Source organism: Pteropus vampyrus, unplaced genomic scaffold, assembly GCF_000151845.1.
Source record: "Pteropus vampyrus isolate Shadow unplaced genomic scaffold, Pvam_2.0 Scaffold8, whole genome shotgun sequence".
In the NCBI taxonomy this organism is placed as follows: Eukaryota; Metazoa; Chordata; class Mammalia; order Chiroptera; family Pteropodidae; genus Pteropus; species Pteropus vampyrus.
In genome coordinates, this window is record NW_011888789.1 from 12,128,180 (window position 1) to 12,153,136 (window position 24,957).

Consider the following 24,957-nt stretch of genomic DNA (forward strand, 5'->3'; position numbering starts at 1 on the left):
CACCGTGGGTGCAGGTTTCTGTGGAACATAAAGACAAAGCCTTGCTTTGTGGCGCCCAGCATCCAGGGGCTTGCAGCCAGAAATGGAAACGTGCGGCTTTTCCATTAAGTGTAACCTCTCCCCCTTCAACTGGCCACCAGACTCCTTCAAATCTGGGTAGGTGGGAGGAGCTGTAAAACCCCAGCCCCCATTAAACTGCTTATTAGTTGCAGATTTCCAAGCATGTAGGCAAGTATTCTGAGACTGCAAGTCTCATACTGTCCCCTTGATCACAGGGTCTGGGGTATTTAACCATGTTATGCTGAAAAGGGGGCAGGACCCCCACTCCCAGCTGTGAGAAGTAGCCTTGCAAGCAGTTTCGGATTCACCCACTTGCTTCTTTCCAAATCTTATTCTAAAAAAGAGAAAAAAACATAGACACAACCCTCCTCAAGCTCAAAATGTCTTTCAAGTTGGTGCTTATCTTTTTAAATGGGCATTCTACCCAAGACCCACCTTCAGTCTATCTACACAGTGCCCTCCTCCCTCAAAGCCTGATCTGAAACAAGTTGAGCCTCCTTAAGATCCCAAACTAGAGAAGAGAAAGGAGAGGGAGGGAGAGAGGCTGGTTTTCCTGGAACCCTTATTAAATCAACTTTCCAAAGACAGCCAGAAACTGCCGGCCCTCCCCACTCCCTCAGGAGCATTTGCAGACTGGGGGAGGGGTTCACAACACACACTCTCAGCAAAGCCTTCCTGAAGGGGAAAAGCTTGCAGTGTAAGCAGGGTTTGGGGGAGTTTGCTTTAAACTTTTGGACCAACCTTTTTAGACGCTGATGATAGTCAGAAATTTTCTAAGAAACAGGAGGGCCAAGACTATGCAATACTTTATATGAGATACTGTATAGTTTACAAAACCTGAGATAGACTGTCTCTTGTGACTTCGCGGCAGCAGGGCAATGCTCTGCTATCGCAAACCTCAGGAAGGACAAGCTATGTGAAAGGGCCACACTAAGAGAGGGGCTCACACAACCAAACAGGGAACTGGGACTTGTTCTCCAAGTCCAGTGGATTTCCACTTCTGTGTGCTCAGTCATTCCAAATCCACCCCTGAAACAAGCCCCTCACCATGTGCTGTCTCCTATGGGGTCCCAGGAAATGGTATCCACTATTGCTATTTATTGCTCATTGACTTTGTACCAGGCACTGTTCTAGGAGCTTTGCAGACATTCCCATTTGACATTCACATGACCTTAGGAGCAGATGTTCATTATCAATATATGCTATAGAGGTGCAAAGAAGAACTTTCCCAAGAACCAACAGGAAGAAGTAGAGCCAAAATCAAAACTAAGGCAGTCCAGGGAAAACTTATGCCCACACAAAGACTTGGACACGAACATTCGCAGGAGTTTTAGTAATAAACAAAATTGTTAATAACCCAAGAGGCCATTAACAGATGAATGGATACACATTCACCATATAATCCCATTATATGAAATTCTAGAGTAGGCAAAACTAATCTGTAGTGAAAGTGGATCATTGGTTGCCTGAGGTTGGTGCTGCCAAAGGGTCTAACTACAAAGGGGCCTGAGGGAAGTTTTGGGGGCAATGAAAATATTCCATATACTGATGGGGCTGGTAGTTACATTGATCAAAACACATCGAACTGTACACTCGAAATTGGTGTATTTTATAGAATGTAAATTATACCTCAGTTAAGTTGATTTTCTTTTAAACGGCAGCAGGGCAATGCTCTGTTATCGCAAAGCTCAGGAGGACAAGCTATGTGAAAGGGCCACACTAAGAGAGGGGCTCACACAACCAAACAGGGAAGTTGCATAGTCTTCACTGTTGCATAGCCTCCTATGGCCCTTCCACCTCTCCTATCCTGTCCCTTCTGCTCATGGGGCCTGTACCCTGTCCTCATCAAGCCCTTCAGCGCACTGGCGCCATCCTTCATCACTGCCTCTGTTTCCTTCTCTGTTGGATCCACAACCAGGAGCTTCAATTCCCCTTTCACCCCTCTGTCACCACCACCACTACCACTACCCTCCTAAAATTCCAGTGCTTGTAGACTTCCTGCTTATAAGGCCAAGAGCCATACTATTCACTTTCTCCATCCTCCATTTATGGGCTGCAAAAGAGTTTGTTGGAGAAAGTTTTCTAAAAAAAGTACTTTAGAGTCCATCATAAAGAAATATTCTCAAACTCCATCCAAGCCCTCCTTGCTTGAGGTCTCCCGTACTACCATCTGCATTTGGCTCAGCCAAGTCTCTACTCCTCACAAACCTCGTGCTGTAACTTCTTCCCTTTACTCTCGTCTCATCCGTCTGTGTCTCTAGTCACCCAGAGTTAACATCCAACCTGCTTAACCCCATAAGTTTTATTTCTCTAGTGTCTCTACTAGTTTTTCCTTCTTATACAATCTCATGGCCCCCTACTCTAGTTTATACCCTCTCTTTCCCTAGCTAGACATTCAAAACAAACTTCTAACTCTCTTTCTGGCGACAATGGTGGCAGCTAACACTTTACATATAAGCGCTTTGTCTGGACTAGCTCACTTAATCCTTTATTACTGTCCCCATTTTAAAGATGAGAAAACTAAGGCTTAGTGTGATTGAGTAATTTGTCAAAGCGAGTAATGCAACTATTAAGAGGTAGAGAAGAATTCAAACATAGGTCCATCTTCTTCCTTCCACTCATCCAAATTCAGCTACCAGATTAATTTTCTGAATGATGGACTGCATCACTACTTGCTCAAAACTTTTCAAGACCCCCAATATGTACCTATTTAAGTATAATTTCTTTAGCAGAGCATTAAGGCCTTCCATGTGCTCATAACTCGATCCAATTTTTCTGGGTATTACTTCTACTCAGAAAACTACCTACTCACCAGGTAAATCATTTCTCTGTATACCTTATACACCCTACCTTAGTACCTTCGCTCATGCTGTTCTACCTTGAATGTCCTTCATTTCCCCCTTCCAAACTCCTACCTATCCCTCTAGACCCACCTCAGATGCTCTCAGTTCCCCATTTCCTCTGCATGCCTATTGCATTTTGTTATAACTCCACTGTGTAGTTTAAACGAGGTCTACTTTGTATTTACTTCTGTATTGGTCTCCTCCCTAGCAGATGGTGAACTCCCTGTGGGGAGAGACGGTCTCTCCCACTTCGAGTTTCCAGTATGTTCTAGCTCAGGTCCTGCCTTCAGTTCTATTACTGAATGCAACATTAATCTGTCTGCTCTAGCCAGTGTACCTTCTAGAAAATCTCACACACCCTTCTGTCCTCCTTCCCCATCACCATATGAGTGGACAAATATTCTCACTCATCATTCATCATTTAGATAGGACCTGACAGCGAGACTGACAGCCCTTTAAAGGCAGCTACCATTCATGTGCACACCTGAGCCTTTCACCCATTGCCGACCTTCTCTATTTATATGATCAGCCACTGGATTACAAGCCACACACCCTTTGTGGGCAGAAAAACCCAAATATTAGTTCTTAAAGACCCTCGAAAGCCACCACGTATGCTGTACCTGTAATCTCCACGAAGTATTTCCACAACTCCAGCAAATCCCATGAGCAGGAAGGCAAGTGCTTCCTGTTACTGATAATCTCTCTGCATTTCCAACAAGCTGTAGATCTCCCCCAACTCCCGTGACCCATTATGCTCCTTGGTTCTCAATCTCTTCGAAATCTCTCCAGCGGCACATATCCAAAGCAAACCACTCAGCAGGCCTCCAAACAGGCCTGTGAGACATGGTCAAGGAAGGCAAAATGGCAAGCATGTGGCCATGACTGCCAACCCTCATAGAAGATGTATCTTTGGAACGATTTTTTAGAAGCCAGAGGTCTTTATCAAGCTTCCACATCCCTCAATATCCCCTGTAGCCTGATCCAAGTTCAAAACCCAAATTCATAAGTCACTCACTCCCCATTGCATTGTCCAACCCCATTTTATACATCGCTTAGGTTAGGGAACCGGCTCTTAGGTCCCAATCAAAAGTAATTTTTTTCAAAAGAGAAAAGCATAAACCCACCTCTGGCAAATAGATGTCACCAACCTTCATGACCCAACTTCTGATAAAGTTGGTTATGTTTATAACCAGGCCCTAACCAGCCCAGCTTGGGAGTCTCTCCTACAGGAAAGGAGTCCTTTGTTCCACCGGGGTGGAGCCTTCCCAGTCGATCGCATCACCTTCGAACACATCACCTTTGTCCCAGACCACCCTGTTTCTGAGGGCCAGGAGTTCGGGCTGACCCTCGGCTCATGCCTTACCTTGTTCAGGCAAGGTTGGAGCTGGCCTGGCAGTGCAGAGTGTGGCTGTGACCAGCACAGCCCAGAAGAGGAGGCACTTCCAGCTCCACATCCCAGTTCTGCAGTTAGAGGTTGGTGACAAGGCTCCACACCTCCATGGAGACTCTGCCTTGAGCTTGATCCTCCTTTTCAAGCTGACTCTGGAAAGAGAAAAAACCAAAAAGTTAAGAGGGTGGAAGTGAGGCAAAGAGAAAAAGAAGATGAAGCATGTCACATAGTCACCCTGTGCAGAAGGGCGATTAAAGCAATAACTCACTCCTTAAGGTACAAAGAAAAGAACCATGGTCCTGCCCTAACGAATTCGAGGTGATAGGCCTTCATTAGACAAGGGAGTGCTTTAATTCAGTTCTAAAACTATTTACTGAGTGTGGACCAGGTGCGAGCCTTGCTGGGAAAATCGTCATGAAGTTCTCCAAGCCCTAAGCACCAAAATTGTATTGAGAAAGCAAATAGCCTTATGAAAGTCCCAAATAGTGTTGCCACTTCGTGGGCAAAGGCTTCACAGAGTGGTGGGACCGAAAGAGCCTTCAGTGTGTTGATGACTCTGGTCTACGACTTCACTCCCTCCAGGGCAAACCAACCCTTTGGTGCAGGGTAAAGAGAGATGAATTATGGAATAAGCTAAAGACTAGGAAATGGGAGCCAAGTAAGATGCTGATCCTCTCTGGACCTATGTGATGAGAAAGCTGAAAAAAGTGATTTGCGTGTCCTTTCTTTTTGTCTCCAAACTGTATGCACCCCAGGGATCTCTGGTTCTACCAGCTTCCCTCGCGGAGAGAACAAAACTACCAACCCCTTAAAAAGAGCCTCAGAGTGTGGAACTATGAGGTGAATCCAGTTCTTCTCCCCAATACTGAAAGGTGACAGCTGATGTTTGACAGAAATGAATCCAGAAGTGGGGAAAAAGAGGTTGTGCTGAAGAGTCAAAGGGCTCTTGCAAGGGCTGACTCAAAGATGGTTCATGCCAGTCCCAGTTCAAAGCACAGCCCCTTCACCCTTCTCAGGTCTGGAGTGGTAAATTTAAGATAAGCTCCTAGGGTCCTAAGGAACAAGGGATTGTTGCTGCTAAACATTTACCAAGTGATAAGACTTTCAGGGCACCGTCTGGACGATGTGGGGGTGACCATCTCCATCTTCCAGGTGGCTTTTGTCCTAAATACTCCAGGGAACCATCCAAGTTATTCAGAGAATCCACTTCCCCGGAACATGCCCTAATGTGGTGCTTCAGCCCTGCCTTCCCTGAGCCAGACAGGGCCCCTGCGAGTGAGTCAGTCCCCGCTGGCAGAAACCCCTAGATTCTTGGCTTCGTTCACGTGTGCTTGCCGATGGGAATATGTATACACTACCACTAGCTCCCTCCCAAGGCTTTCCTAAAATTTTTTAATGATTTCAAATCAAAAGAAAAGTAAACATTTCTCTTTTATTTTTCTAAATTTAGAGAAAAGACTAGAAGAAACAGACTGGAACAAATGTTTATTGAATACCCGCTACGTGCCAAGCATGGACTAGGTAAAATCTATAAATATAAAACTTCATTTTTTCCTCACTATAAACTTATGCAGGGCAGGAATCATTATTTCCCTTAAGCCATGGAGAAACAGACTCAAAGAGGTTAAGAAGTTAAGCCGGTAAGCAACAGCACCGAGACTCTCATCGCCCTGGTTTTCAGATGCTAGGGAACGAAGTGGGAGGACGCAAATTAGGGGTTCATTAAACCTGGCTCTATCTGATACACACTCATTTTCTCCAAAGGGCATCCCTGTGCTATAGAGAAACTAAGTAGATAAGGACAGATCTGAGGTAACTTTGGAAATGGGGGAGCCTCGATTCTCAGTTTTGTGGGTTGGAAGATCCTTGTAAGCAGCTCACAGCTGTGCCATCTAGGACACATGGGGCACATAGGAAGGGGCATGATCCCTGGCTTGAAATAGAAGTGATGCTTGCCAAAGGACATCCCTAAACCACATTCCATATCTCATTACATCCAGAAGATACACTAAACTGATGCACATCTGTCATGCAGAAAGGTACACCCAACTAAGAACCTAAGTCCCACAGGAACCACCAGCGTAATGAATGAATTTTTAGTATCCAGTGGGAAAGGGTGGTATCATCTTGTGGTGATTACACTTGTTTACAAATGTAGCAGACAGGCAGCTTCCACCACTGCTTGGCTACTCTGTACCCTGAAAAGCCTGCCCACCTCCTCATAGGTGTGGGCTGGCTGCAAACTGTCCTCTTTCAGCTCTGTGATCAACGCACTTCAAACTAATCTGGCAGCTTCCCTGCAAAAATCTCATCCTCTTCTTCTCTTCTGGGCCTCAAGTCCTACATCTGTAAAATGAAGGTTGTTAATAAAAAACCTAGCCTCCCAGCACCAACTCCTGGAATGAGAAGGTAAATGGGCACACATCCTATTGTAGAAAACACTGTGATGTAAACCACTAATCCACACACTGCCTGGGACCCTAGGAACTACCACCTCCTACTTCTCCTCACCTTCTTCTCATTCTACTAATTAATAAATTCTTAAAATCCCATAGGAAGAGTCTCCTTCCTTCACTGCTGGACAGATGTGACCTGTAGCCTCACAGGTGTACACAGCAGCTTCCTCAGAGACCCTGCAGCTGGCTCCACTCCCATGTCAGGTCTCCTGGGACCTGTGGCCAACTCTGCCTAGGTGCAGAGGTCCTCACTGGAGTATGTGGATGGGGGATACACACATCTCAGTTTCCGCGCTTGTCAGAGGGGACTAAAATATTTGCCCCACCTACATCACAGGTGGTTATGAGGATCAAATAGGCAGCATGGGTGAGAGTACCTGCTCTCTTCTCTCTAAGTACTAATTTAATGTAAGATGGGAGAAAGCAGGGGCTGGAATATACCCCCTTGAAACTCTTCTGAATTCTAAGAGTAAAGATTCTATGATTGTCAGGTCTCCTTGTCCAAAAATAATGTAAGGAAAACTAGCTGAAGAGTTCAAGGCCAAGTCTTCTTCCTTCTATTTTCTGGAAAAAGTAACAGATTAATTCTTGCCATTCCATTTATGACTTTGCCACCAAGGGAGAGTCACTTAACCTTTCTGAGCCTCAGTTTCCCACTTGTCAGAGGAGGCTAAAATACTTGTCTTCCCTACATCATAGGTTATGAGGATCAAGTAGGCAGCGTGGGTGAAAATGCCTGTTCTCGCCTCTCTAAAGTCCTAATCAAATGTAAGGAATTATAAACATTGTGCTTTGAGTCACTCCTTGACAGTATTCTCAAGAGATTTTGGCAGCAGGAGGACACGAACTTCTTACCTTACAAAAGTATTTCTCACTCTCCATCTTCAAACCCTATACTCTAGACCTAGCTGCTCCATACGATGACCACGGGCCACTTGTGGCTATCGAGCACTTGAAATGTAGCTAGTGCTAGAATTTGAAAACCTGGTATAAAAACAGAATGTAAAGTATCTCATTAATAATTTCTTGAATTGATTACATGTTCAAATTATACTTTTGGGGTCTAATGGGCTAAATCAAACATATTATCGAACTCTAAAAAAATTAATAAAAATGAATTCTGCCTGTTTCTTTTTATTGAATTTCAAATGTGGCTACTAGAAAATCTAAGATTATATGTGGCTTATGTTATACTCCTGTGGGGGAGCACAGCTCTAGGCAACCTGCACACCCTGCCCAAACGTTTCTTCTTTGCTCTTCCTCCTCACACGATGGGCCAAGCTTTCCTATTCTCTGACCCCTAACTCAAAAAAACCACCTCTTCTTTCCTTAGGCCTTCTAAATGAGGATCTCATTCCTCTGAATTTACAAAATACCAAGCTCTTTAACAGTAGGGTCTGTACCTGACTAACTTTTGTTAATACCCTTAGCACCTAATGTGTTAAAAGCAGAGGCTGACTGAAAAGAAACTGATATAGATACTCTTGCAGAAGAAAGATAGAGAATATCAAAGAAAAGCGATAGTCGAATACTCCTTGTTAGCCAGCCAAGCTGTATCTCAAAACATAACTACTGGGACATTTTTTAAACATTTCAATTCCTCAGAAATGAGGAAGTAACACCCAAACATTAATTCCTTTAGATAGGAAGAAGAGTTAACAGAAATGGTTGCTTTTCCCAAAAGTAAGCATTCTCTGCTCACTGAGAATGACAGGGCAAGTACTTATTAAGCATCTGAAAAAAGTTATGCAGTTCAGCTTGCAGAATTTTAGATGGTCCAAGGGAAATGCTAATTTAAAAGTTTCGGGTCTCTGTAAAGTGTCCAAATGTCCTTGGGAGTGAGGTATACAAAAAATTAGTAAAAATAAAATAAAATAAATAAATGAAACACTAACTGCTCCACCATAATCTAGGAAACCTTGCTATTGGAGACAGGATGGACTAGTGACCACCATCATATTCTTGGAGTTGTTCATTCAGGTGAGGGCTATTTAACTGAAGATGAAAAATAGCTTCTTTAATTGCAAGAGGGAGTGGTAGTAAGGAGAGAATTTCTGTTTAAGGTAGATGCAATCTTGGGGGGAAAGCAAATATTCTAGCCCAAGTCTGGTCTTTAATCTTCTCTGGAAGCACCAGAATATCTTCTCTAAAGCTCTACATCTGGCCTCCCACCCGTCCCTGGCAAATTCAGACCTTTTACAAAGCTCTTGGGAAGACAAATGCAAGACAAATTTCCCAAGAGGAAATTAAATTCAAGTGATGTGAGGCCTTTTTAGAACAAGATGTCTGAATCAATTCTCTCTACCTCTTTTTCCTCCAGCAGCAACAGGCTCCAACTTTCCTAGGAAGCTCTTAACTAACAGCCATTTTGATGAAAGAGATTGAAAAATGGAGGCAAGAAGAAAGCGTTCAGAGGAGCTGGCTGCTAAAACCCCAAACTCACAGGAGGAAATTGCCTATTTTAGGAGTCTTGTTTCAAGTCAACACCCAAAACAAACAAAAAGCATAAAACTCAAAGCAAAAACCCATGGCTTTTCCTTGGTCTCTGTGGTCTCCGTGGCAGGAGTCTGCCTACTCAATACTCAACTCAATCTTCCTACCCTCTGGAGTCTACCAGGAAGAAAGCCAGCCAAGGCTTATGGCGCTTACTCTATGGAGGTACTTACTCTAATCTTCTCCCTCAGGAAGGGTGGGACAATAATCTTCCAGGCTCCTTCTCTATTTCTGCCTGTTCTTTTGCTTCAGCTTGCTATTCTAAGGGCATTTAAGGAACTTTCTAACATCCTCCATGGCCAGAGGCCAAGATAAAGAAGCACCCAAGACTGTCTACTTGGGAACCAAAGGAAGTAGTGCCCACTCTGACCCAAATTCCATCTGTGAAAATACCTCCAAAATGGGCAAGAAAAGCAGGCAGTGAAAGCACACATGTCCAAGTGGCTAACCATGCGGATGGCCCTCATTAAAATGCTGACACTCATCTATGACTAAGAGTAAATGCAACAGATATTTCAAGAAGCTTGTCACTGATGCAGTACACAACCATCCCAGCTGGAGCCAGGCCCCAGCAACCTCCCTGTCCCCAAACACCCTGTGCTCCTCTTGGGTCAGCAGCAGCCCTGGAGCTTCTCCCAACCAAGTGGGGAGAAATATGTAAACAAGTCATTAGGGAAGCAGGCCATCAGGACAGACGGTCGGCAATGGCTCTCCCACTCGACCTCCGTCACCAAAAGGAAGGGAGATGACCCAGGCTTGGGGGTAATTAGCAGACGGAGGCATGTCCCACGGGGCCCTGCTATTTAGCTTTTCAAGCCTCAGAGAGGAATTCGGGAGCCTGGGCCAACGAAGAAAAATGGCCACTTTGCGCTAAACGGTCTCAAGGCTAAGGTTCTACAATTTAGATGGTATTCTAAAAAAAGCGCTGGTCCGGAGGTGCAAAGGGCAGGGCACATCTGCGGAGGAAACAGTCACCTTAATTACCATGTCTAGAGAAAGTGCGATTTCATTACAGCCTCCAAAACTACCGCCCAAAGGAGGAAACCAGAGAAGTGTTTTCAATTTGAAAGAGACTGGAAAGGAGAGGGTGAGAGGGACCAACTCTCCCTATCCTCCCGCAACTATAGACCACAAGGTGCTCTCCTACCTCAAAGGACATTACAAAAAAACCCTCAGCAATCCAACCCCCGCTTTCAAAACTTCAGCCTCACTTATTAAATGGGAAAATGTCCCACTCTAGTTTCCGGGGGCTGCAGCCCAAATAATTCCTTAAAAACGCACAGGGAGCGCCTCTCGCAGCAACAGTCCTCGCCCTCCCGCCCCGCCCCGGCCCCGGCCGCTGTGCCCGCGACTCGCTGCCGGGAGGGTGGAATAGGGATGCGTGACGCCACCGCCCGGCGGCCGAGGACCCGACGGCGGGCTCCGCACTGGGTCAGACATTCGCACTGCCCCAGCTCTAACGGAAGAGACAAGAAACAATACTTTGGTTCCAGAAACTTCTATCAGGGCCAGTTCTGGGTCAGACCTGTGACCAAAGAGTCCATCTCCAGCAGATGAACCGTTCGCAAGTGCCACCCCCTAAAACCTTCTGCACAACCTGGAAAGCACTACCACCAACAGATCCTAAATAACGGGACCCAGGGTAACTTTTTTCACCCCAAATCCCAATGCCACATCTCCAAGACTTAAGAAATTTTAAAGAGGGAGATGGAAAGGACAAGTTGAAGAATTCCAGTTTTAATTTGGGGGAGGGGGAGGGAGGAAGAGGGATGTTAATAATGTGGCTGCGGTGTACCCCTGTGGGGTGAAACGGAACCAGATGCGGCTGCTACATCTGGAAAATGGGGCGGGGGGGGGAACGTGTTGGGGAAGAAAGATACCGCAGAAATGTTTAAATGGGCTAACAGCTTCTGGGCCCAGGCTTCACCCCCCCACACACCTCCCCCACACATTCACACACGCTACCACCAAAGGTGTCTGGCTGCCTTCACGGGCTATGTGTTAAATGAACTCCATCTACAATGTCAATAAATTCCTCCGAAAATGAGGATTCTAGCCCCTCTTCTCCCAACCTCAAACATGACGGGAAGATGGGGCGGAGAGCAGAGGGGTCGCGGCCAGAGAAGCAACATGCATTGCTGCTGCCGAGTGAACCGCGCCGGACAAAACCCTTAGCCCTTCCCCCACCTCCTAGAACCAGACTGGAACTGAACGTTCCCCTCCCCTGACCCCATCGTGGGGCTTAACATCACCCACTGGGCGCCCTCACGGTCTCCAAACTTCCGACCCTTTCGGGGATGGACTAATAAGCCCCTCTGGGAAGGGAATTCCTTTCTCGCTCTCCGCTAATGCAGATCCAGCCATTTGGTGACGACATAGAGTTAAAACCTATTCGGAGAGAAGCTGACCTACCCCTCCACTCCCTTCCCTCTTCGTGCCCCCACCGCTTTCCCACCCCAAACCCGACCCCAGGCTTTCCAGGGGCGGAAAAGGACATGGAAATACTCGGGATTTTTAGCGTTCCACCCAAAGCTACCTGCTGAATTGGGGTGAGTCCCTACGAGTGAACTAAAAAGAGTGGAATGCAAAACACACACACACACACACACACACACACACACACACACGAACACACACACTCTCTCTCTCTCTCTCTCTCTCTTCACCTCCCTGCCCACTCCCGCCCTCCTCACCCAGTCCTAGAACACTGAGGGCCGCCGCCGCCTTCGCCCTGGCCCTGTCCTTGCCCGGTCTCACCGTGGTGTCCACGCTGCCTCACCAGCTCCCCAGCGCGAGTTGGCGGAAAAGTTGGGCAGCAGGAGGAGCGACGGGACGAGCGCGGGCAGGGGGCGCAGAAGGCGACGCGAGCCGAGGGAAAGGAGGGGAGACAAAAGGGGGGCGCAGAGTGCTGGGGAGGGAGTTGGGAAGTCGAGGGGGACGGGTAACGAGCAGAGGGAGGCGCCGGACCCGACAGGGCTGCGGCGGGGGAAGAGCGCAGCCAGGAGGCTCCAGCGCCGGGGGCCACTCGGGACGCCAAGCCCGCCCCGGATCTGGGGGCGCCGCAGCTCTTACCTCACTCGGCGCTGAGGTTCCGCCTCTGGAGAGTCCGCCGTGGCTTGTGCGGCCGGGCGGGCGCCCGCGTCCTCGGCTTCGGCCCGCCGCTGCCGGGCTCCTGGCGGGGCCGCAAGAGCCCCGCGGCCAGCGCTCGACTCCCGGTGGCGCTCGGCGCCGGGCGCCTCCAGTCCAGGCGGGAACAATGGAGCCAAAGCTGGTGCCCCGGAGGCGGGGCGTGGGGAGGGCTCCCGCACGCCGCCCGGGGTCTCCAGACCCTGTGGCCCCCCTCTCCAGACCTGGCGGCGGCGCCTCACGATTCTTGCAGCCCGGGCTCCATCGCCCTGCGGGGACCCTGGCGCTGCGGCGTTCCCGAGAGCAGTCTCGGTACCCGGCGCCCTGCGGGGCGCCTCTCGGACAGGAGAAAAGTCCGCGGTCTCCGCTGCTTTTCCAGCTGCGGCGCGCGCTCGCGGCCGGAGAAGGCGAGGTCGCCGCAATGCGCTAAGCGGAGTCTCGGTCCTGTCCGGACGTTGCCGCCCAGCTCTGGGCACAGCCCGGGCTCCTCCGCGCGCTGCGGTTGGACCAGAGTTCGGGATCCCGCTCGCCGCCGCCTGCGCTACCGAGGCCGCCGCACCAGTGGCCGCAGGAGCGCTCGGAGCGCTATGCGCCGGCGAGGCGCGAGGGCTCTCTCTCTCACTCCCACCCCGCGCTAGTCCCACCTCCTCCTCCTCCCCTTGCAACTGCCTGCTGGGCCTTGTAGTTTCTGAGCCTCGGGCCCCGAGAAGCGGGGAGCGGGCTAAGCTGCCCTGCACTCTGCTGCTCCTTGCCTGTAGTCTAGTCTATGCATGCATTACCCCCGCCCCCATCTGAGTATCTCCTGGAGAGCGCCCGAAATCATTCCGTGGACAGATTAGCCGTTTGGGGGTGAGGTGAGAAGACGCTGTCGCCTGAGATTCTACAAGGCAGCAGAAACTTTGGAGTCTGACTGCGTGCCTGGGGGAAATGATTTTCAGTTTCTCATCTGTAAAAGGGGGATAATAGTACTTTCCATATAGAGTTGAGGATTAAATGAGAGCTAGACATACAGTTACTCAATAAATACAAGCTGTTTTTATTCATTAGAAGGTCGACACCCTCCTCAGACCCTTCCATTTCACTTTCCCCAGCCACACGGTTTGGGTTTTGTGGTCCATGGGAAGCTGCATCCTGTCAATTTTACAGCACAATTTTTGGCCTCCAGAAGTCTCCAGCCTGCGGGGAATGTTTGGAAGCAAAGAGTGAGTGGAAGGAGTTGAGGGGTGGTGTTGGTTTGGAAATTAATCAGAGTCCACCCAGAGCACAATCCAGTTCTCTATGGAACCAAAGAGAAAACAGCTAAAATGCCCTTTTCTCTGGATCCTTCCACAGAGTGGTAGAATCTAGTGGCTCCCTAATCCAAATGGATGAGTCCTCTGGGAAACTTCTGAAAAAGACAAATTGTTGGACCTGCTCGGACTTGAGGAACTAGGCTGTCCCAGGAAGAAGCAAAGAGTTTGTATTTTTATTACTGCTCCAATGGTGTCATGTTGGGGACCACTGGTAGAGTGAGAAATATGTCACATTCGATATGAAAGATGTCTCCATTCTGGTCCCCTACTTATGAACTGTTTAATTTTGTACGAGTTATGCATCTGAAATAAAATCAAAACTTGTTTACATATTACCCCTAGTTGGTTGGGACTCCCTCACAAAGTTGTCACAGATGTCAGTGCACCAAAAGTGTTCCATGGATAGAAGTCGCTGTGTAAGTTAATAGTAGGGCCTGCACCTTCACCCTCGCCCCGCCTAAACTCGTAAGGTTGTGGAATCTTGAATACTGAATGAGATAACTCCTCCTCCTTAAATTTAAGGAAAGGGTCTCTCAGTTATTTTTCTATTTGACCAGCAGGTGAAAGAATAGTGCCCAACAGTGTCATTCACATAGTAGGAGCTCAGTAAATGTTTATTGACTGACCAAAGAGTAAATATGCAGTAAATATTTATTGAATGAATGAATACATTTAAAACTAATAAAAGTAGGAATTCACATATCTGTGGAATAAATGAACTTCAGCCATTGCTTAGAGGGTTATTCCTCCTATAAGCCTATCTTTCCACCCTTTGATCCTTCAATTCCTGATCAGGCTCCATTTATATCCTCCCATATAAGCTACCCATCAATTAGGCCGCCTTCATTTCAAATAATTCTCAATCCAGGCTTGATTTGGGAGCATTTTAGGAGCATTTTGAATGCAAAAGAGGAGGCTGAAGAATGTGCCCTTGATTTAAACAGAAAGAGAATGATCTAAGTGCCTGTCTGTTTGGTGTTATGGGGCCTAGACCTGATGCTGAACAAATTTCTCTATAGATTTAGCAAGAAGCTGAAATGGGAGCAAGTAGCCAACTTGCTAGCTCTCCTTCTCCCACTTTTCAGGGAACTAGCTAAAGATCGTGGAATGGAGAAGGTGAAAAATCCAGAGAATGCATGGGACATCCACAGAGCACAGAAATGAATCCTGAATAATCGAGAGCTGCCTGCTTTTATCCTTCCAGCCCATCGCCCTTCCATGCTGCTCTTCCTTTCCTCTTTCTGAAATGCAGACCTTCCACTTGGGGATAGGCCCCAGGCCAGTGGAGGGAGAGCATCTCCAGGGCGGCCTGACCAGCTCCAGGCAAAAAGGGTCAGACAATCACTCTGCCTGCCTCTGTCCTGCTCTGAGGACTCCTGGCACCTTGCCTCCCCACACAGAAATGTAATCTTCCCTCTGAGATAACAAAGAGCTGGGAGGGTCAGGGAGGATTTGTAGGCCCCTTGCCCTGCCAGCTAGATGTCTGAGGGGGAGACAAAGGCCCTCACACTGGAGGACCTGATAACCAGTTGGAGGCCTGTTGCCTCCTGGATCTGTGGGAGGAGGGGACAGGTGCTGAATGAAACAGAGGGAAACAGAGCTCTCCCCAAAGCCCGATCAGTTCTCTTTGTTTGGGAACACTGCAGAAAATCTCTTCCTTCTTCCTCCAGCTACTTGTGTCCTCGAAGTTCTTCTATGGAGAAGGGAGCTCCTGTCTCCTGGCGCTCCCCTCCTCCATCTGAGTTTAGCTATTTCAGATGTCCGCCCCCCCACACCCTACAGTGGGTTGTTACTGTAGAGTTAACACCTCCCTGTTACAGAAGTGGCAAGAGGTGAGCAACATCTATATTGGGGCAAGGCTGTACGGTAGAGCTGCTTAGGCAGCCTTCGGGATGGGATTCAGGATTCAAGAATCCTTGAGACTGGTGGGAACCATCAGAGGCTCAGCTCTGAGAGCTGGTTGCAGGAGGGGATTCAGGAGGAGGGAACTGTCTGGGTTTTTCCCTACAAAGTGAATGTTCACAGGTCCCTGGGAGCAGGTGGGCTGCCAAGCCTTTTGCCCCAGGCCCCTGGAGTTAGGGAGCAGCAGTCAGTTACCATCTGGCTGCCATTTGGTGACCTCTGGCTGTTCTCAGCACAGCTTCAGCATATCAGGGAAGGGAAGGTCTCATTTGGCTTGGTGTTTTTGTAAATAACATTTTACTCTCTCCTACCAACTGGGAGTGGGAAAGGGAGCTTGCAGTAGTGGCAACTCAGCTTGTCTGACCCTAATGAAATATTTATTCACTGAGCATTGGGGAGGAAGGACACTTTTCACGTGTCAGGCACTGTGCTAGGCACAGTGGATCCAAAGATGAAAAAGACAAGTGCTCAGCCTTGGGGAGCTCACAGTCTTGTGGAAGAGAAGAAACATTGCAAATCATGCCACACCAAGGGCATTTGCAGGTGTTTTGGGAGGAAAGATCAGTAGAGGAGACAACTCAGGGGAAGTGATGCCTGAATCTTGAAAGATGACGAACAGCATGTGACAATCCACAAACTCATCTGCGATAATCAAGGAAGGCAAGACTAGAGAGTACATGCAGGGGTGTTGAAACTTCTCTATTTTCTTGCTCTGGGGTATGAACTCATATAGTAGGGGCTCAATAAATGGTAGCCACTGTCGCTGTATTTTAGCGTAGGACCTTTCCTTTGGCCCAAGACACCTCTGTTGGTACCTATGTTCCAGATACCTTTATAGTGTTATTATCTGTTCGCCAACACCACCATAGAGTCTTTGTCCCCCAAGACCTGTTGCAGAAAGGATATATTTTCCTCACTAATCTCCCCTTTCCTTGCTGATCTCCCAAGATAAGCAGCCCCTTTTGTTATGGATTTTCCTGTGAAAGAAGAAGGAACAAGAACACATATGGAGAAACTAACAAGGCTTGTGAAATCTCAGCGGATTCTTGCAGCCATGGTCCCTGGTCTAAGTTTCAGACTCCCTTCAGAATGCTCATTGCAAACCAACTGGTCTTTTGTCTTCTGCTTTCCTTCAGAGATCCCTAAACTCGCCCCTCTCTGACCCCATCTTACAAACCCTCTCCTAGTGAAAGCGGCTAATCCAAAGCACTGTGCTGGGGACTGGAAAGGTGACAGAGGTGGCAGTAGCAGAACAGTGGACAATTTGCATTTCTGAGGACTCCCTAGGAGTGGAGGACCCTGCTCCTTAGGCTTCTGCTCTGCCTAGGGACAAAGATCAAAGTTTTAGGTTAGACTGGGATACTTGAGAGTTCAACTTTGAAGTGGATTCCATCCAAGGATATGCTAACAGAGTTGCAGATGACTTCTCCTGAGTTGTTAGGAACTTTTGGCGATATGGGGACGGGTGGGGTCAGAATGGAAGACAATTTAAAAATAGTGTTCTCCCAGATAAGTTAAAAAAGACAGATATGCCTTTTAAAAGACTGAAAGATAAGGGTCTTAGTGAGGGTGTAGGAAAACAAGCACTCAAAACCATTGCTGGTGGGAATGCCGATTAGATAGCCTCTTTGGGGGCCATTTGACAACATTTATCAATATTTAATAGGTACATGCTTACATACTTTTTGATCCATAATTCTTCTTCTAGGAATTTAATATATAGATGTCCTTGCATATGTATACAAAGACTGTGTATATATAATCTGTATACAATGATAATCATTATAACATTGTTAGTGGCTTAAAAACAATGAAAACAATGTACTTGTCTACCATCTGACTGGTCCACAGGGGACTTGGTGAAATAAACTATGGTACATCTGTAAATGCAAAATCGCATATCTGTTAAAAGGAATAAGATGGATCCCTATGAACTAATATGGAGGAGAAAGAGCAAGAAGCTTTGTACAGGCTATATAAGAGATAGCATGTGCGAAAAAGACAGGGACACACACTCACACATACAGATACCTACTTACTATATATATGCTTATCTATATGTAGATAATCTGGAAGGAAACTTACACATACACAACTGGGGAATTGAACAACTAGCAGTTTGGGGTAGGATGGGGACTTTTAGACTATGCCCGTTGGCATTACTTAAAAATTGCATTATGTGCATACATTCTATTCTGTTTTAAACAGAACAAAGGTCTATTAATCAAACTGTCAATAGCAGTTTTCTTTGACATGTGATTATAGGAGGCTTCCACTTTCTTTTTTACAGACTTCACATCCTTTGAACTTTTTCCAGGGAGTGTGTTTACAGGGTTTTCTGTATGGTCGAACAGGTTATGTATGAATGCTTCAGGGCCTGGAATTCTGTGTGCTGCTGCAGAGTTACATCTGCCCAGAGAATGTGGCACCTTCTTCCAACTTGCTCAAAATTACCCTGGCCCTGAGCATGTACTACTTTTATGATCTGCAAGATAATAATAATAATAGTAATAATAATAATTGCATATTTACAAAAAACAAATACAAGCTGAACGTTATGATTTTATCTTGAGGCAAGAAAAGAGATAAAAAAGAGAAGCCCTGTCAGATGCAAGTTCATTTGCACAACATTTAAGTAGCCATTCTCAAGCCTTTACAAGACACTCCTAAACCCTCACTTACAGTGACCACAATGCTGACCATTCTCCCAAATGGCCCCTGATCTAAAGAGAGAGAGAAAGACACAACATGAAAGTTGATCTTCTGGAATCTCAGCTTTGGGTTCAGCAAGGGCTGGGGACCTCTCTGATCATTAGTGTTTCCTGAAACCTGCTTTCCTCCATGCCAGCTAGTACAGAGGCCTTGCAAGGCACCTCTGTGAAGCCTGCCTCTCCCACAGTGCGCTGCCACGCATACACTTTGGTCAGTGACTGAAGCGGGTGGGGTCTTTAGGCATTTCTTTGCTGAGTCAGCTGGGGCGGATTTCCGAGGGCTGTCTAGAAAGCAGCCTGGATGAGTGTTGGGTCCTTTTAGATCTTACAGAAAATTTCTTACTAAGGCTAGATAGTGGCTAATGATTCACTGTTTTGTTCCTAAAACCATTTGTTCGATTCTGATATGTTTACAAGCATGTGAGCTTATTTTCTAAGAAGTATATAGAAAATATAGTGTTAGATTTGATCTTTCTGCTTGAGGCTTTAAAAAAATGTTTTGTTTTGAAGCCATAATAGCTAATATTTAATGAATGCTTGTTATGAGGAGGCACCTTGCTAAATGCTTTTACACAGGTCATCTCATTTAAACCTCACAACAAGAGAGTTACAGGCAAACCTAGGAGATATTGCAGATTGAGTTCCAGACCATGGTAATAAAGTGAGTATTGCAATACAGTGAGTTGTAATCTTTTTGCTGGTGGAGGGTCTTGCCTTGTTTGTAAAAAATACAACATCTGTGAAGTGCAATAAAGTGAGGTGTGCTTATATTATTTTAGCTCCCATTTCACAGGTGGGAAAACCGAGGCTTAGAGAGGCTCAATAGACCCACAAGTAAGGAAGCAAATCTACAAATTCAGACAGTCTAACTCCAGAGCCTTGGTGCCAGCTATTTCACCTTGGGGGAAAAGTCTGCTTTTGATTAACAGTGTCTATAGAGGGGAATTTAAAACCACTCTTTCTTTACAAATTCAATTATTAAAAAAAAGTTTAAATCACACCAAACAGAATTATAGCAGTTTGAGAGTTTTTTTTTTTTTAAAAAAAGAGAACTTGTTACTAATCTGCTGGAATTAACACCAGTGCCATTTTTCTAAAACAGTTCTGCCTTGTAGGATCTTGTGACTCGTGTGTGTGTGTGTGTGTGTGTGTGTTGGGGATAGGGAGTGGGGTTGTAGAAAAAAAGGAGATGAAATCTGACACTTGTGGGCCCAAGTCAGTGTCACTTAGGGGTGTCAGTAGGTTTTAGAATCACTCTGTCTGCTCAAGTTCAACTGGTCTTGTTGGAGGTGGTGTTCAGGAAGTATGAGTTAATGCCGAAGCAGGGGCTAGTGAAACTATGGAAGGCATTTTTACCAAGACTCAACCAGCCTGTGCAGAAACTGTATTTTAAGCAACCATGTCTCTGTTATGAATAGGCCCACAGAGAAATGAGATGAAAAAATCTTTCAAATCAAATGTGCTTTCTGCTAGATATGTTTTAAGTTTATTTTTCATTTTAATCTTTTGCCATACCCCCTACCACCACCCACTTATAATTCCATCTCTTCTGTCTTTCAAAATTTCAATTAGAGACATGACTTGGTCTTTTACTTCACTGCCAGCTTAGCTTCGCCAGAAACTCCTGTTTGACTGTAGTGTTTCCTGACCTCCGTAAAAGATCTCAAAAGCAGCCTCCCTGCTCCTGCCTCCCATCTTCTCAAGAGTATAATTTGGATCACTAGTTGCCCAAATTAGAGTTTTGCTTAATACCATGACTCCAAACCAAGGTTTTATATGCAGCATACATTATTAAAACAATCAGAAAGTTTGTAATGGCAAAAGTTTAATTATGGGGATGAAGGAAGACAACCTAAGAAAACAAATACCCAACTCATACTTTGGGTATTTGAGTTGCCTCCCTGTCTGTCACTAAGTCTGTCCCTTCACCAGGAGGGCCACCCTCCATGGCAGCGCCCTGTCAATCAGCACTGAAGCTACAAAGTCCGCTCTCTTAATCACTAAATGGGGAGGACTTGCTGATGCCGGCTCAGCTCTACGGCTTCTTCCTTCCTGCATTTTTATTGAAGCTCCGGGAAGGGAGCCAGGACATTTGATGATATTTGTTTCTACAGATACTCCACTCCCTTTTTTCCCTTCCAGATCAGATCATGAGTTGGTGGCAGCAAAAACCAGAGTAATGCATAAAGTCAGCATGCATTCATTGTCCCAATGTGTTCCCAACAGGTAGGAAGCTGTTGGGAACACATTGGGACAATGAATGCATGCTGACTTTATGCAGACTGTAGGTTGCCCTGGCCTTGGTTGAAGGCACTTTGTCCTGGGACTGGTGAGCAGTCATGCCCACTTCCTGCCCTCCTTTTTCTGTATGTGGTTCAGGTGGCCTTTTATTTATAAAACTCTAAAGCTCATTGGAGAATCTTAATGAGACTTTCTCTAACCTTGATCAAAAATACAGAATAACCAGAGCCCTCCTTAGCCTTCTGCTTCACTGCCTTTCCAATATTCCTTTGGGGCTAAGAAAGCACTGGTCTCTCCAGCATACAAATTTCTTCTTTTGTCACGTTGACAAGTTTAGCAGTCTCTCTGGGCCTCAATTTCCTTAACTGTAAAATGGATGTATAGGGTCATGAGGATGTAAAAATACAATCCATCTAAAGCCCTGCGCATGAAGCCTAACACACCGTAGGTACTCATTAAATGTGGGCTGACTACCGGAGCTACTATGCAGTGTACTAGGAGTCGCTATTAGGCAGGAAGCCCTGAACAATGCTCTAGCTTAAAATTCAGACATTTAGAGGGTAGGTATCAGGCTCGCTATTCCACTGAGCAATTCTAGAGCTATCACTCCAATTTTCTCCAGTTTGAGTCTAAAGAGGCAAAGGTCTTCCCACTTTCTTTATCTTCTTTATTCTCGTTTGTTACCATCGATGGGCTTCATCTGCCAACAACCCCACTCAGCATTTCATCCTGAAGTGCACTCACAGTCCGCAGGTTTAATAAAGACAGATATCAAAGAATAAGTGATTAAGGCAGAGAAAATAATGGTGAGAACGCAAGGAGAATGTAACAGATTGATGATTCTCAAAATCCTTTTTCTAGATGACCTCCTTGGCAATCTCTCTCTCTCTCCCCGCCACCCCCCCACCCGCTGCCACCCCCCACTCAGATTCTTCTTTTCATGCCTCACAGCTAGGTTTTAAAAGAATGATGTAAAGCTAAAAATTTATGGAGTGTCCACAGTGTTCTCAGCCCTGGCTTATACCCTCTGCTTCACTTCTTTCCTCGTGGACAGAACCTGCTACCCTTCTTGCCCCTCTCCGTCCCTCCTCAATTGTGTTATTCTTCTCTAGGGAATCCACTAGTGGACTGAGGAGGACCCTCAGTAGTTCCTGACCACGTTTTGTAAAACATAGTGTCCCATAATCCCCATTCATCAAGGCCGATTTTTCTCACAGCTCTGTTTTCTAAGAGGTGCTTTGAGGTGGAGAGTGTGGGCTGAGGGGTGAATGATGAAGAAAAGCTGCAAAGGCAGAAGCAGACCTTCTCCAGAAGTCGGGCTTCTTACAGACGGAATGGCAGCCCCAAACCAGCCAGCCAGGCTGTAAGGAAGGCACCCAGATGTCATAAATGTGACCTGTTGCCCGTGTTTAGGTTAGCTATGGCTACACATGTCCCCCTACACTGCAAGTCAAGGAAGTAAGAGCAGCAAGGTGAACGAACCTCACCATGCACCTCCTGGATCAGTCCTTTCCAATTCTTAATGGCAGAAAAAGAAACCGTCTTGCTTTTGCCCAGGGGGATCTGTAAAATAACTTGGGGGAATAGCAGCACTTAACAATTAACTTACATTATAGATCCTTTTTTTTAGTCACTAAACCTTGCTGACTTCCAGCAGCAGGGAAAGCGTGATTTAAAAGCAGCCTCCTTAGAGTGGAGGTAGCAGGGGAGGGAGAGGTGGTATGCGTGCGTGTGGAAGAATAGTCATTTGGCTAGAAGATCCAGGAGTAGGGTAGCCACGTGGCATTGGGAAGGGTGAGTTTGTGTCTAAGAGGGCATGACAAAAGACATAACAGAAATAAGGCGTGTGGAGGAGAAGGAAGAGGTCACCAGAGAACATGAGAATTAAAGTAGCTAAAAGATAAAAATGACAAGAATGAAAAGAAAAGAAGGGAGAAGCAGGGAGGAGTTTGCCGCACAGAGCAATCACTGCTGAGAAGAGGAAGACCTGTTCACAGGGAGCCTCTGCCGCTTGGCTGTTGCGGGATTCCAGAAGGTGCTCATTAGTGCCTGTCACATAGGCCGCATTGTCTCCAGACAACAGTTCTGCTAGACAGTCCCACCACGGTTTGTCCAGTCAGGGCAGCTGTCCATGGCTCCTGGGGCTCTGTGGGGAGCTGTTCCCCGAGTTGTTTCTGTGACAGTTGCAGGGAAGAATACTTCCCTTACCCCTGGCTGATCTGGTGCTAAATTCCAGAGCCTGTAGCCTCCTTGGGGATGGGGTCTATAAAAACCAGGCACATCCAACAGCTTTCATTTGTGTAGACCCCAGAATCTCTGGACCTCAGAATACAGAAATTAAATCCAGTATCTACTAATGGAAAGATTTTACATACAAGTGTTGCAACGGTGTCCAAGCTGAATGAGACCCAGCCCTCCTCCTGAGTGGCTTACTGTCTCCAGTGGAAGAGGAAAGGAGACATCTCTCGGCTTTTTGCCTGTAGCGCCCCACCAGGACCAGTCGCAGTGCAGAACCTCCAGAGGAAGCTTTCTCTGCACCTCAGGAAGCAGAAGAAAAATGAGGTCTAAAGAAGAGGAATGATAACTTGCGTTCCAGGTATCAAATAAGGCCACCTGCACTGAACATAACAGCCACCATCGAGCATCACTATGCTTCAGGCTTTGGAAAGCACCAGGTGTGGGTCAAGGAAGGCTGGGTAATTTGCCCAGGTGGGATGCAAGCCATGGACTCTTCGGAGCCAGGAAGCTCCTCTGGAGTCATCCATTAGTTCCCAAATTCTTGAGTTGTTTTTCCTCTGTGATGAAACTTTCAATAGTCTGCAATGAATGAGTTAAGTATGATCATATGTAGTGGATTTTTCTATATTTCTTTAAAGGACTCCTTAATATTCTAAGATTATGTCTCTTCTTTTTTAGTAGTGAAATGTGCTTACTCTTAAATTGATGGAATAGATGGAGATACTTCAAAAAATATTCTTATTTGGTAATATAAAAAGTTTTAATAAACTTTTGGTAAATTAGACTGATCCAAAATTTAGGAATCATTGATCAAATTCAACTCCTTCGTAATGTAGTTGAGAAAACAGGACCAGCAAGCTCAAGGAACTTATTCAAGTTCACCTGCCAGGTAAGCAGCCTCTGCCATGCCGTGCCTATCTTCATTCTGTTCCCCATTCAGGGAATTTTGTGCAACTGGAGCTGTGAAATGTATGATAAACACTGTGTTGACCTCCCTCTGTTAAATCTCTTCCCTCCCTCTTTGGGTCTGGTATTAGAGCCTCAGTCCCTCTCTTCTAACCAGCTGTCATCAGCTCTCTCTGTATTTGCTTTTTTGCATCGTGCACCTAGTCTTCCCTTACCAACCACACAGCAGCCCACATTCCCTTCATGGCAGCTCAGAGCTGGTCTCCTCTATAGTCATCCCGAAAAGGCAAGAATGAAACTCAGACTGAGCACTGCTCCCAGGTCAGACCTCATTAGATGTACTTTGTGCCACACATTGGCTCATAAATTCTGTATTTAACTGGCTTAGCTTTGTGCTCACCTAATCTAAATTAAACTTCCCGAGGGAAAAATCATTTCTTCTCTTTGTTCTGTAACTCTCCACCCCCTTGGGTCTATTATCTATAACAATGCAATGCACTCTGTTCTGAGTTCCATAAAGGTCAGATGGGTTGAATAATATGGCAGACTGGAACTCGGAGGTAGGGGAGGATGGAGAAGTGGATGGTGGTGGGAAGATTCTGGAAGCAAAGCTTGAGACGAGAGGAAAGCCTAGTCTTGCAAACCTTAGAGCTTAAAGAGATCCCGTTCTGCTCTTTAGTCTCAGGACAACATTGCATTGGGAAGGACCTAGACTCTTAACACTTCTGGACAAAGAGGAGGGAGTTTGAAGACCCCAGAAGTGAGAGAAAGGTTGGTAGAGAGTGAGGAAGCCTCCTTCTTACTGTGGAACGATCCTACGTTGCTCTCTCTGGCAGGCTACTGAATTGGGGAGCGGATTTATCCAGACCTCCAGCTCCTAAGCAAAAACAATGATCCAGTTCCTCCGCCTGGCATTGTGACTGTCTGAAGAAACCACTGCCTGCTTTCTGTTTACATGTCCTAACCAAGGAGGGTGGGGCTCAGACTAAAACAGAAGTTACATTTTGCCTTGGGGCAAAAAACAAAAAAAAGTAGAAAAGATGTGTACAGAGCACTCTCCATTCTGAGGTCTCATCCCAAGCCAGCTTAAAGGGCTCTCAGCCCAGTTTACAGATCAATGAAGACTGAATAGATCATTCAGTTTGAAATGGGACCCATTCAGGCCTTTGTCCTGTGGCCAGTGGTAAGCCTTTCTCTGCTGAGAGGTTGTGCTAAAAGTGAGCCTTACTGTCTTCTGGAGTAAAAGTATTCAGAGAGGGAGGAGGAGAGAAAAACACTTCCTGCAGAAGAAAGTGTTAG

General features: G+C 46.3%; 1 protein-coding gene across 11 annotated transcripts in view; it reads right to left on the minus strand.

The window, feature by feature from the left end:
* Nucleotides 1-12,963, minus strand: part of FGFR1 (fibroblast growth factor receptor 1) — a 45,698-nt gene extending 32,735 nt beyond the window's left edge. For 4 of the 11 annotated variants that reach the window (XM_011372498.1, XM_011372481.1, XM_011372490.1 and 1 more), the window contains exons 1-2: nt 12,315-12,963; nt 4,267-4,445 (exon numbers count right to left, since the gene is read on the minus strand). In XM_011372498.1, the coding sequence (XP_011370800.1) occupies nt 4,267-4,357 (91 nt within the window). In that variant the 5' untranslated portion in view covers nt 4,358-4,445; nt 12,315-12,963. Of the gene's footprint in view, nt 1-4,266; nt 4,446-5,382; nt 5,403-11,999; nt 12,019-12,314 lie in introns of those variants that run through there. The other 7 variants (XM_011372526.1, XM_011372517.2, XM_023538602.1 and 4 more) reach the window with 4 other exon arrangements.
* Between the last annotated feature and the right edge of the window lie 11,994 nt (nt 12,964-24,957).